This window comes from Rhinolophus sinicus, linkage group LG13 (genome assembly GCF_036562045.2).
Source record: "Rhinolophus sinicus isolate RSC01 linkage group LG13, ASM3656204v1, whole genome shotgun sequence".
NCBI classification, from domain to species: Eukaryota; Metazoa; Chordata; class Mammalia; order Chiroptera; family Rhinolophidae; genus Rhinolophus; species Rhinolophus sinicus.
The window spans coordinates 49,993,270-50,005,510 of NC_133762.1; the positions used below are offsets into that span (position 1 = coordinate 49,993,270).

At 38.1% G+C, this 12,241-nt stretch overlaps 1 protein-coding gene across 2 annotated transcripts in view; it reads left to right on the forward strand.

The window, feature by feature from the left end:
* Nucleotides 1-430: 430 nt before the first annotated feature.
* The window catches only part of SPTLC3 (serine palmitoyltransferase long chain base subunit 3), a 155,151-nt gene continuing 143,340 nt past the window's right edge, over nt 431-12,241 (forward strand). Inside the window, exon 1 of one of the 2 annotated variants that reach the window (XM_019713394.2) lies at nt 431-869. In XM_019713394.2, the coding sequence (XP_019568953.2) occupies nt 753-869 (117 nt within the window). In that variant the 5' untranslated portion in view covers nt 431-752. The remainder of the gene's footprint in view (nt 870-12,241) is intronic. The other variant, XM_074318042.1, reaches the window with a different exon arrangement.

The window sequence follows — 12,241 nt, forward strand, 5'->3', positions numbered from 1 at the left end:
TTTGTATTATGGTAAAATACAGCTCACATAAAATTTCTATTTTAACCATTTTTAAGTGTACAGTTCAATGGCATTAAGTACATTCACATTGTTGTGTAACCATCGCCACCATCTAGTGCCAAAACTTTTTCCGTCTTCTCCAACAGTAACTCATTAAACAGTAACTTCCCATTCTATCTTTCCTCTAGTTCCTGGCAACCACTCCTGAATGTTATTTTACAGCAAAGGGAAATGTTGACTTTGAGTTTCATTTACACCCAAAAAAATGTAATTAGATGCAGGAGGGACCGGGTGGGGGATAGATGTAAATTTGGAACTGTACCTCAGCAGAAGATTCCGTGTGAGTGTGCTGTGTGTGTGTGTGTGTGTGTGTGTGTGTGTGTGTGTCTTTAAAAGATTTTCCTCCTCCCAGCCCGCCCCCTCGCAGTTTGCCACTGGGTTTTGCAGTCTCCTGATTTCCTCAGTCCACAAGAGGAGCCAGCATGGGCAATCTCCTTTATGGTTTCAGGAGCTAGTTTGCTGCCGTGGAAGCCACATTCTGGGGTGAGGAGTAGAAAGGTAACTGTTTGTTTTTAGTTTCAAAGATCTGCTCAAAAGATAGACTATTGCTCTTCTTCTGGAAAAGCCTGATTGGTCGGATTCCTCCCTGGTCTTAGCCCAAAGGGCTTTATCCCAGCCCCTCACCAACTTCAAAACTGAAGCTTGCCAAGAACCGCTGGAGGAAAACCTGCTGGGTTCCGTCATTTCACACAATGGTTCATTCTGGAGGTGGTGCTGTTTGCAATGGGAATCTTCACAATCACAAAAAACAACGTGTCGGCTCGCAAAGTGGAAACTGCACAAGGAATGGGATAGTGAAAGAAGCCCAGGTAAGAGGCCATCCCTCCCTGACTCTGAATGACCAGAACATTTCAATATTTCTTTGTAAAGCTCTTTGAAGTTGTCTTCACTGAAAATCCTTTTTATGACGTGCTATGTGTTTTCACTCTTCCCTTCAGCTAATTTCAAATGCTTGGCTACCAAACAGTTTAGCTGTGGGTTAAGGAGACAATTTCTTCTCTGTACAAGAGAGGACACACATAGTCTCAAGAGCTTTAAACCCTGAAAACACAAACATATCTACTAGACTTTGTTTACTCTCAAGTATTCTGGGGTAGACTTGTGAAGGCTCAAACTTTTCAGCTAAATTTTAGTCTATCAAAAAATCATAATAGGTTACATTCATCATGTTTCATAAGAAAAAGAGAAAGTGAAAGTAAATTTAAAATTGCTGAGATTATGTGGTACGGATAGCATTTTTCTCCAGTGCGTGAGAAATGCCTCTCTGGGTGAAAGGTGAATTCTTTTTAGTGTTTAGTGGAGCATTGTCACAGCTTACAGCTTGATTTTGGTCCCGAGTCTTTCTTTGAAACTTGACATTCCTTTCGAAGACACTTCAGAAAGTGTGGCTTATTGTTAACACCCTGCACACAGGAACCAAACAGACCTTTAATTGTTTTCCCATTTGATACTTTTTTTTTTTTTTTGGCTCTTGCTGTAACAGAATGTTTCATAGGAATGTACTGAGGAGGAAGAGGAACTCAAGAAATGTTGTCAGCTTATCCAAAGAGGGAGATGGGCTCTGTGAGGTACTTGTAAAAAGGCAGCTCCCCATTTCCCATGTGATACCCTGGCTGTCTGCACTGAGTAGTCGGGATGAGCTCACCTGCTTCAGAAGCACATCAGCATAGCAAAACAGGTGGTTCCACTGTTGGGAAATGAAAAGTTAGGAAGCGTATCTATGCAGTCCTCCATCACTCATCCTTCCCTGGAAGACCAGCATCCGCCCAGGGAACAACTTGTTCTAAGATCACAGAACAGGTTGGGCTGGCTAGGGGCCAGTCCACCACTCAGTACATTAAATTTTTGAGTATAGTTGGAAGAAGTGAGGGGCAAGGTGGGGAAGAGTCTGGACCCTGGGTTGTGTGTGAATAGGCTGTGTCCCCCTCTTAACAGCAGGCATTACGTCAGTCTTAGAAGTGTCTACCTGAAATCTCAGGCTTGGCCTCTCCCAGCTGAATATCTGAAACCTAGTGCAATGTAAAGAGAAAACACTCAACTCCTGCTATTAGCATGAGGGCAACCATAATAATATGCACCATCTATTTGTCACTGTGTCAATTCAGACTACTATCACCCAAGATGCTCTTTATCCCTGAGATGCCTGGAACACTAGCCACTCACCTACTTGCCCTCTGGACCGTTCTGACCCTGAGGGCTCTCACTTGGGCAGAGACACTCTTAAAGCCATTCTTCTCTCTTTACCTTGGTTTTATAACCACCTTCTAGTGTCTGAGGTTAGAAACTTACCTAGGTGGTTACAGCCGTTCCTAAATAAGGACAAAAGCCAGGATCTTAAAGGGTCATTACTAAGTGCTCCTACAAGACTGTAAGTACCTGGGACACTGAGGCTTCCCTGAGAGCAGCAGGAATTATCAAAGCTGCTGTTAACTTTTCCGAGGGCTCCTTCTGAAGGACCATCCAGAACGTGTTGGGCTCAGATATATTTAGGTGTTACTAAGTTGGATTGGCAACCACTGACAGACTTGATTATTGCTTTAAAAACATTTTCCAGAAAGAATAAACCCTGCTGAGATCTTGGTGTAGCAGAGCAGACGAGGACCTGACTTCCCCTCCATGATGCGGGTGAAGTTGTCTTCACTATCATGGTCCTCGGTTACTAGTTTTAGTCCATTTTGCCTTGGGGTCCTTTAACAAACTGGGTCTTGACCAAAAACCTTGATAGCTGACAAGCTCTCCATAAAGGCTTACAGATGTACTGGGCCAGCTGTCTTCCAAACACGTTCTGCCGGGCCTAGGGTCCTATGACGCAGCATCTAGAGACCTACTAGCGCCTCTGAAGATCCCCTCACCCTTTATCTTCCAGCTTATTTGCAACCACTCAGCAACACATTTGTTTTTCATATATATTTGGGGATCCTGTAAGATTCTGTTAACATGGAGCTCTCAGACATAAGAAAATAAGTAAATAAATAAATAAAACTGAAAATCACGGTTAGGGAATCTGTCAAGAGCCCTCCTTTCCTTTGTTCCAATGTAGCCTGGTTTCAACACTCTAGCCCTGGAGTCCAGGCTTACTTCCCCAACCTCAGGACTGGCAAGAGATCCAGATTCTTTCCATTTTGGAAAACTTCTACAGTTCCTTTATGGAACTTTTTTGGAACTTGACTGTAGTGCCTGGGTTTTTGTTTTGTTTTGTTGTTGTTGTTTTTCTCTTTGAACCTCATATGACCTGAGGATGCACTGATAATTGGTTTTCACCACTGATTAAGTCCATTTCTTTGTTCACTTCTAATATGTCATCCTGCCTCTTGTTTCTGACAGATGGAACCTCAGTCAGTAACAGAACACTATTGTTCTAAAGGATTTGTTCTTCGCCTCATGAGCATATCCACATGACAGAAGAGCCCTTAGCATCTTAATCCAAACTTGATGTTCTCATAATTTCCAATTCATTAACTTAATCCCCATAAAATTAATTTGGAATGATCATTTTCATAATTGCTCTTTACCGTCGCTCATTACTTTTGACCTGGCCATATATTTTTACTAGGAAAACCTGAAGCTATGAAGGTAGTCCTTGTGTTTTCAGTGCTCTTAATACAGTATTTCCCCAGAGATATGTTTTTATGGGATGGAGTCTGCATTTTCTACTTTTAAATTGATCCTACTGGATGAAGGGAAACGGTTGAACATTTCTTTAAACATTCCTTTCCTAGAAAATAAAAATATACTGGGCTTAGAATTTTTCTGTTCAGTGAGTTCTTGACTCTGAATGTTGTAACATTACAAAGTTTCATTTACAAGGTCTGACAATTAAGTTCACAAGCTTGTTGCAATGATGTTGCTAACCTTTTTTGATATCAGAGGGATTATTAATTATTAATTTGTAACAACTGGACAAACAGTTAACCATGTTTACTATTTAGAAGGGCTCAAAAGGCTGCATGAAAAGTTAGATGACCTGAACTTTTCGCCAACAATTCATGGCTCTTGTATCACGACAATGCACCAGCTCACATGGTACTGTCTGTGGTGGAGGTTTTTAGCCAGTAAACAAATAACTGTATTGGAACACCCTCCTTACTCTCCTGATCTGGCCCCCAGTGACTTATTTCTTTATGTGAAGATAAATGAAAGATTGACAGAAAGACATTTTGATGACATTCAGGATATCAAGGTAATAAGATGACAGTGCTGATGGTCATTCCAGAAAAAGAGTTCCAAAATTGCTTTGAAGGGTGGACCAGGCACTGGCATCGGTGCATAGCTTCCCAAGGGGAGGACTTCGAAGGTGACTGTAGTGATATTTAACAATGAGGTATGCAGCACTTTTTATAGGATGAGTACATGAACTTAATTGTCTGACCTCATAGCGAGACCTAAGAGGTAGTTTTTCATTCTATTGTTCATTCACTCATGCACCAATATTTTAAAAAATCTATTATCCTTGGGATATATAAAGATATATTAAAAAGTTTGTAATTTAGCCCCTAGGAGAAAGCTTATATTAAAACTAAACAATAAATTAAAGTTATATGATGTTCAAGGACAAGAGCTGAGTTATCACAAACCAGATATGATTTGAGGACAAATTGGTGCTCCAAGTATTAAATAAGTTCAGAGAGGAGAGAAAAAACATATCAATATTGCACTACATACCAGGACCAAACTAAGCACATTATGTAGCAGTCTCCTGTATCCTCATTACAGCCCGCTGAAGTGGTAGCATTGTGCCCATTTTATAGATGAGGAAACAAGATATTAAGGAATTTGAGCAGAACCACAAGTGACATAGCCAGGATTTGAACCCAAATACATGTTGCTCCAAATCCAGTTCCCTTTCCACCACCTTCTAAGACAGAACAAATGGGGAACTTATTTCTGGGAGTAAAATGAGGAAAAGAAAGGAGAGGAGCTCCAGAGATGTCTGTAGGAATTGCTAGGTAAAGAGCTTGGGAAGCACAGGTCATGAAGCATTCCAGGAATGAGGGGGGAGAGTGCAAATTCTGGGAGGCATGACAGACTGCAGGGCATTTGAAAAATTTATCTTGATTCAGCGAGACTTCAGCTTAGAGAGGGAGAGGTAAGGCCATGGCTAAGATGATGCTCGGTAGATGCTAGATGAAGGGGAAACACTAAAACAAGTTATCATGGAAATCCTTTCTACTTTATAACCATTGAAGCTAATCTTCCTGTTCTCCACAAATTTCTATATCTTCTATATTTCTGAAATGTCCTGGTACATCTGCTTTTCTGTTATGGCATAAACGTCTTCTAGAATGAGACCCATAAGTGGTAGTTTAATTGCATCCAGTGGTAACTGCTTGAGAAGCCCTTGTAAACATTAGTGTCTGTGGGGCTCATCTAGGTTGCACACTGATTGAAATAGAGGTCAATAATCTCACCAATTATTGATCCTTTTTAATTATTCTAAATTTTCATCCCACCCTCAACTTTCTCATTGTCTAGTATCTTTTGTTTTTTTTGGTTCCCATTTCCTTACAAATAAAATCTCCAATGTGACAAGGTTTCTCTGTGATCTCCCATTTTTTCATGGTTTCATAATTGTAAAGCTTTCCTATGTGACAGCTTCTGTAGCTACTAAGATGAAAATATTCTGCCTTCATTTATAAGTAGCTCACAAGTGTGAAAGACAGAACAGTAAACAAGTGCTTGTCGTATTTAATAACAAGTTGTATAATAGATGCTGTAGTTATCTATCGCTATGTAAGAACCACCTAAAAACTCAGTAGCTTAAAACAATGATTGTACTGTTCATGATTTCTATAGGCCAATAACTCAGGTAGGGCTTGGTAGAGATGGCTTGTCTGTGTTCCACATGGTGTTTGATGTGTATCCAAGATGGACCCACTCACATATGTGAGACCTTGGTGCTGGCTGCTGTCCAGGGCACCTTGTGTCTCCTTCACAGGGACACCCTCTCCATGTGGTATCTCATTATGTGCAGAGTAGCCTAAGCTTCTTTACATACAGGCTGGCTTCCAAGAGAGTGAAAATGGAAACTGCAAGTCCTCTTAAGACTTAGGCTCACTTCTGCCACATTCTGTCATCAAAGCCAGTCACAAGGCCAGCCCCGATGCAAAGGTAGGAGAAATAGACTCTGCTTCTTAATAGGAAGAGCTGCAAAGTCACATTATAGGAAGTTTTGAGGGATTGGAGGGATTATTGTGATCATCTTTGGGAACAGTCCATCACAACAGAGATGTATGGACAATACTTGAGAGCACAGAGGAGGGGGCATCTGACCTAGGCTAATAAGGCAAAAAAAGACAGAATGTATTTCTGTAGACAGAATGACATTTGACCCCAGTCTTAAAAACAGAGTAGCCAGGTACATGGTGATGAAAAGACATTCTAACAGAGGGGAATGCTCTCAGCAAGATACAAAACACCATAATATGACCTGTTTGGGCATTGAAGATTGAGTTAATGAGACTATGTTTAGGATGCTTAATGGAGAGAAATAAGCAATGAGGCTATAAAAGCAGGTGGGATAAGATTGTAAAAGGCCTTTGCTTATTTTGCATTCCCCAAGAAACAGACCCAGAGATAAGGATTTGAGTGTAAGAAATTTATTTGAGAGGTGACCCCAGGACGTAGGGAAATGGTAAAGTGAGACACAGAGGGAAGGAAGCCAATATATTCATGGATAGGTCCACTGTGGGCAACTGGGACTCAGATTTTTGTGATATCTGGATGATGGTATAGGGTATGTGTCAAAGTTGTCTGAACTAAGGCACATCATTAGTTGAGGGACAATCCCAGGAACATTACCACATAGCACTTTTAGCCTGCCTGTATATGATCAGAGAAAGGCTTCAAATTGAGATACCGGTACTTTCAATAAGAAATCATCAGGATGCAAGGGGATCTGGTTGTGACACCAAGGTGTCTGCAACAGTATATGTTTATAAGTGACAGAAGTCTGGGAAGAGAAGCGGCATGATTAGATGTATTTTTTTCAATCTATGTGGGTTTTATCTCTGGTGATTTTTAGAGCATGGCGTATGGATTAGCTCTGGTGTAATGGGATAATCATCATGGAAGACTGGTTTATGCCATTAAGCAACATAAACAGAGCCTACCTACTGTGTCTGGCACTGAAGAAAGCATGAGGAGTATGTCAGGGTGTAAGATCATTGCCATGATGTGTTCCCTTTGCACTCAAACAAAGTGAAAAAACAGATACCATGAAGAAAAAATTAGCTGATTTTGTCTACATAAAAAATCTAAAACTCTGTGTGGCAAAAGACACCACAAAAAAATGATGAATAGAAATCAGTTAGAAAGTGTAATTGAAGTAAAAACCCCATTTACAATAACATCAGAAACATGAAGTATCTGGGAATAGATGTAAGAAGTAAAGTGAAAATGAACTTCAAGACTTAAAGTGCTACTGAGGGACATGAAAGAAACTGGAATAAGTGAAAAGGCATACAATACTCATCGATTGGAAAACTCAAGATGCATGTTAATTCTGCCAAAGTTAATCCATAAGTTCATTTGAGTCCAGTAAATAAAACAACATAATTTTTCTGAAGCAGACAAATGACTTTAAAATTAATGTGGGAAAATTAACAAGTAAGAACAAACAGAAAAAATATGAAAAAGAGTAATAATAAAGGGTGACTAGCACTGCCAACTAATAAACCATGTTACACAGTACAATAATTAGAGTGGGTTTTTATTAGCACATGAATAGACAGATAAATATTATATTTAATTGTTTAAATTAATCCATAAAAGTGCTCAAAAATATAAATTTTAAAATAATATTTGCATGGAGAAAGTCTTTATAACTATGATCTAATACCCAGGAGACATAAAAGAAGAGGTTAAAAATTTGACTACCTAAAAATCAAACATTTTTTGCTGCATGGCAAAACAAAACAAACAAAAAATAACACCTTAAAATAGTCAAAAGGCAAAATGCAGACCAGGAAATATTTGCAATTCACATCACAAAATGAAAATGTCTTAATATGTTAAAAAAAAAAGAAGAAGAAGAAGAAGAAGCTTTTAAAAACCAACACAGAAAATGCCCAAAACCAAAGTTAGAATAATAGGCAAAATATTGAAGGAAGTATAAATAGAAATACAAAAGGTAAAAAAAAGGGGGGGTGTGGGGGGTAGGAAAAGAAGGGAAGTGAGGAAAGGAAAGGAATAAGCTAGAATCAGTTTCCATGAGAAGCTGAAAGGAAAGTCTATTTTCTCAGGTTTTGCCTATAAAATACAAAATTAAGTTGAAACTTAGAATAATCTAGTCATTTGATCGGTTCAACAATAATAGAAAGTCTAATAAATAACGTTTTTGGTAGCTGTTTCATGCTAGATCCTTTTATAAAATTTGCCTCATTTCATTCTCTTAACAGTACTGCCAAATGAGTATTATTAGCCATGTCTGTATAAAATGAGGAAATTGAGGCTCTGAGAACATAAATAACTTCTCCAAGATCACCCAACTAGAAGAAAACTGGAACATAAATTCTAGACCATCCACCTTAACCTAACTTCTTTTTTGGCACCAGAGCCCAATGGTATTATCTGAGTTCCCTTAAAATAGGCCTAGAAACTCTTATTTTAAGAACTGAAATTTTCAGTTGACTAAGATATCAATAGCATATAAGAAAGGGGCTTATGCTTTCATTGTGACAACAAATACTCAAGTAAATCATGCTCCAACTCCTAATATATCTTAGCCTGTAGTTAAAAAGTTTGAGAAGTAATCAACAAAATAATAATTATGTATTGCATCATCCCTAACATATATTGCATTCTTTCTGAGTGATGGGCATTCTAACTGCTTTACATTCATTTCACAACATTCCTACAAAGTAGATATTATTACTATTAGACCTATTTTAGAAATGAGGAAGCACAGCTTCAGTAAGTTATCAAGGTCATCATCTCAGAAGCATCAAAACTAGTTTTGCCAGGTTTGCTCAATTCTAACACCTATGTTCTTATTTCTTAATCCATGCTGCCTCTCTAAACACAAGATGTTAGTAGAAGTGAGATCCATACTGCCTATTTCCACAGAGAAGGGGCAAACTGAATTCAGCCTTAAAGGGCAGAGTCATTGTGAGATAAAGGTATTGTGGGTTGTTTTGCTTGCTTGCTTTATTGTTTTTAAGGAAGATTTGAACTTATTATCACAAATGACACCAAACTGTCACATACCAGAGTCTTCAATGTGTAAATAGTGCATTCATAGATACACTGCTTCAGTGGACTGGCCTGCTCCTGCTCTTCACTTTAAGCAATTCTGAGTTAGAGAAAATCAACTCCATGTAACCCCAACATGTGGACTTATACTGAGCCCCAGATGAACTTCTGGAGATAATCTGCCTTTCAGAAGCTTTCTTCACAGCACATGGCCACCCTGAATAAACAGTTCACTTAGCAAAACATGTCCTGATAATAGTGATAGCTTAGACATGTGATGCAGTAGATGAAAGACAATTAAAAATTATTTGGTATGTTTCCCATTGAGAGGTAAAATCTATTTTACCTTGAATCTGGGTTGGATCTAATAACTCACTTGGCCTATATAATGTGACAGAGGCACAATTGGGACTTCTGAGATTAAAGTTATAGAAAGCTTTATAGCTTAAACACAGTCCTCTTAGAACACTCACTCTTAGAACCGAGCCACCATGCTTGAAGGAAGCCCAAATAGCCTGGAGAAGAAGCCCAAGTAGAGAGAAACCAAGTATCCTTACTGTGCTCCTAGCTGAGATGCAGCATCAACTTATAAACGGTATGTCTTACAAGTGGATCCTGCAGCCCAGCGTCTATCTGCTCTAATTAACACTTCATGAAGTATGGATGAGTTGTCCCTGCTGAGCCCTGCCCAAATTACATTCTTGGGCAAACAAATGATTGTTAGTTTAAGTGTGGTGGTGGTTTGTTAAGCAGTAATAAATAAATGAACATGTGGATATTCTATTTCTTTAAAATATCTGGAAAAGTCATTCTGCAATCTCATCATACCCATTCTCATTGTTGGCATTTACAGTTTGCTGTGGCCATCCATTTTCTTTCAATCTGTGGTAAAGATGCTTTCCCCTAAGCTGTACACTTTTATTTTGTTTTGTTTTGTGTTTTGGCATAAAGACTATAATGCTTACAATGAGTGTCTGGATGGTACAGCCAAATACAATGAACTCAAATATCACCAATACAAAGGCACAATCATTTGAATGCTGCCAAATCTGAGGTGCAATTATTCAACCTTGAGGAGGCCTGTAATTGATTGTATTACCAATGAAGAAATAGCTGGCTCAGGAGAGAGTGTGCTTAGGTGCACATGTTTTCTTAATTAAGAGAATGCATGGTTTTCAGTATATTTAATATCTGTTCATTATAAATTAATTTTATTTATTTGCTAAAGTTTCCTAGAATTTTTTTTGTCCATTTTGGAAACACTGTTAGAAGTGGATTGATGTTAACCTAAATACTCAAAAAGAATCCACTACATTTATTTTGAAATACACTGAATCTAATCTTTTTACTAAATATTGTCACTTTTGTCTCAGTTGGCCTGAACTAATATGGTTTTACTGGAATTCTAAAGTATACCACCTGTAAATCATGTGAGAAGGAATTGTTGGTGCTGTGTTAAAAACAAAGACGTTGGCCAGGTAATTCACAATTTAGATTAAACATTTGGAAATAAACCACTATAAACTTAACTCAGGGAAGTATTCAAAATTGTTCTTCACAATCTTTTTCACCCATTACAGTGCCATCTGAATCTTGCTCCACTCAATAGTTGTGCCACATTGAAAGTCATTTGATTATAGCAGATATTGAGATTGCAAATGCCTAGAAGGGTGGCAGGGCCTGATGTGGGACAATAGGAAATAGTAAGAATGGGTGTACCTGAACAAAGCTCTTTGTTGCCTTGAGGGAGAGAACTCATCCTGTGTTGACAGGTCTTAGGATTCTCAAAGGAAGATGGAAATCCAACTGAGTTGGGAAGGGAAGAGAATTTCCTGATTTTTAAGTATTAACATCTAATCTTTAAATTTTTAAATAGTGTAGATTTCAAGGAAACATTGCTACCATCCACAAATCTGTACTCTCTGAACTATAGGTAATTAGGTTGAGAAAAATAAGAAGCTATAAATACAGTGCTATTTTCTCATACACATTTAGGAAGAATAGTTCAGGGAATTTGTCTCCTCTTAATTTCAACTTATTTCATATTTTTAAACAGCAATAAATGAGTCTTACATATTCATTTTCCTGGATTGTTATATGAACACTTGATCCTGGAAGGTACAAGTCTGAGGAACAATTATGACAGACAACATATACTAGATTTTCCTAACTAGCCCTGATTTCAAATACTAAGTGTCAAAATATTCATCGAAATGTCATAGAACTGACAATATTCTACTAGTCAAACTTCATCTCTCAGATTTTGTAGGAAATGACACAAAACTTTTGTTAAACAATGCACTCATAAAGCTTGGTAACCATGATTGTTCTCTAGCTATGGCATAAACTAGGCCTTCAAAAGTTGCCCAAGAAAAAGGCTATGTGCGAATCATAATTATTCTGTTAGCTACAAGTTATACCTGACTGTTCTTTCTCTGCCATGTAAGTCTTAGCCTTTTGAAAGTCAAGGATCCTTTGAGAAGCTGACAGATACTTTTTAGAAAAATAATTATGTCCATAATCATAAAATTTTCCATGTAGAGTTCATATATTCCCTGACATTCTTAGTTTTCCAGGTTATGAACCTTAGTTCTGGAATGCCTTTATTAATTAGACTACATTTGCTCTCTCAACCTAACCAGAAAAACCTGCAAATCAACCTCTCCAGAGAAGCTAGGGTAAGATGTTCATAAATTAATTCAGCAAGGAGAGAAAACCACACATAACCTGGCAACAAGCACATGTATTATTCATTTTTAAAAAAAATTATATTATAATTTTGCATTCTATTCTATAATTATATTTCTTTTACTATAAAACTACTTTTATGTCCTCCCTTAAAACCTTGAGTAAAAATGAACTTCTGAGAAAGACATTTCTTTCCTGATGGTTTTTCTCACCCCAGCACACCTCAGGATTTCCCAAGAAGCCACTTAAGGAAGAACAATCGCAGGAAAACCACTTGCTTCAACATCAGATGGGTGTTGGCTGA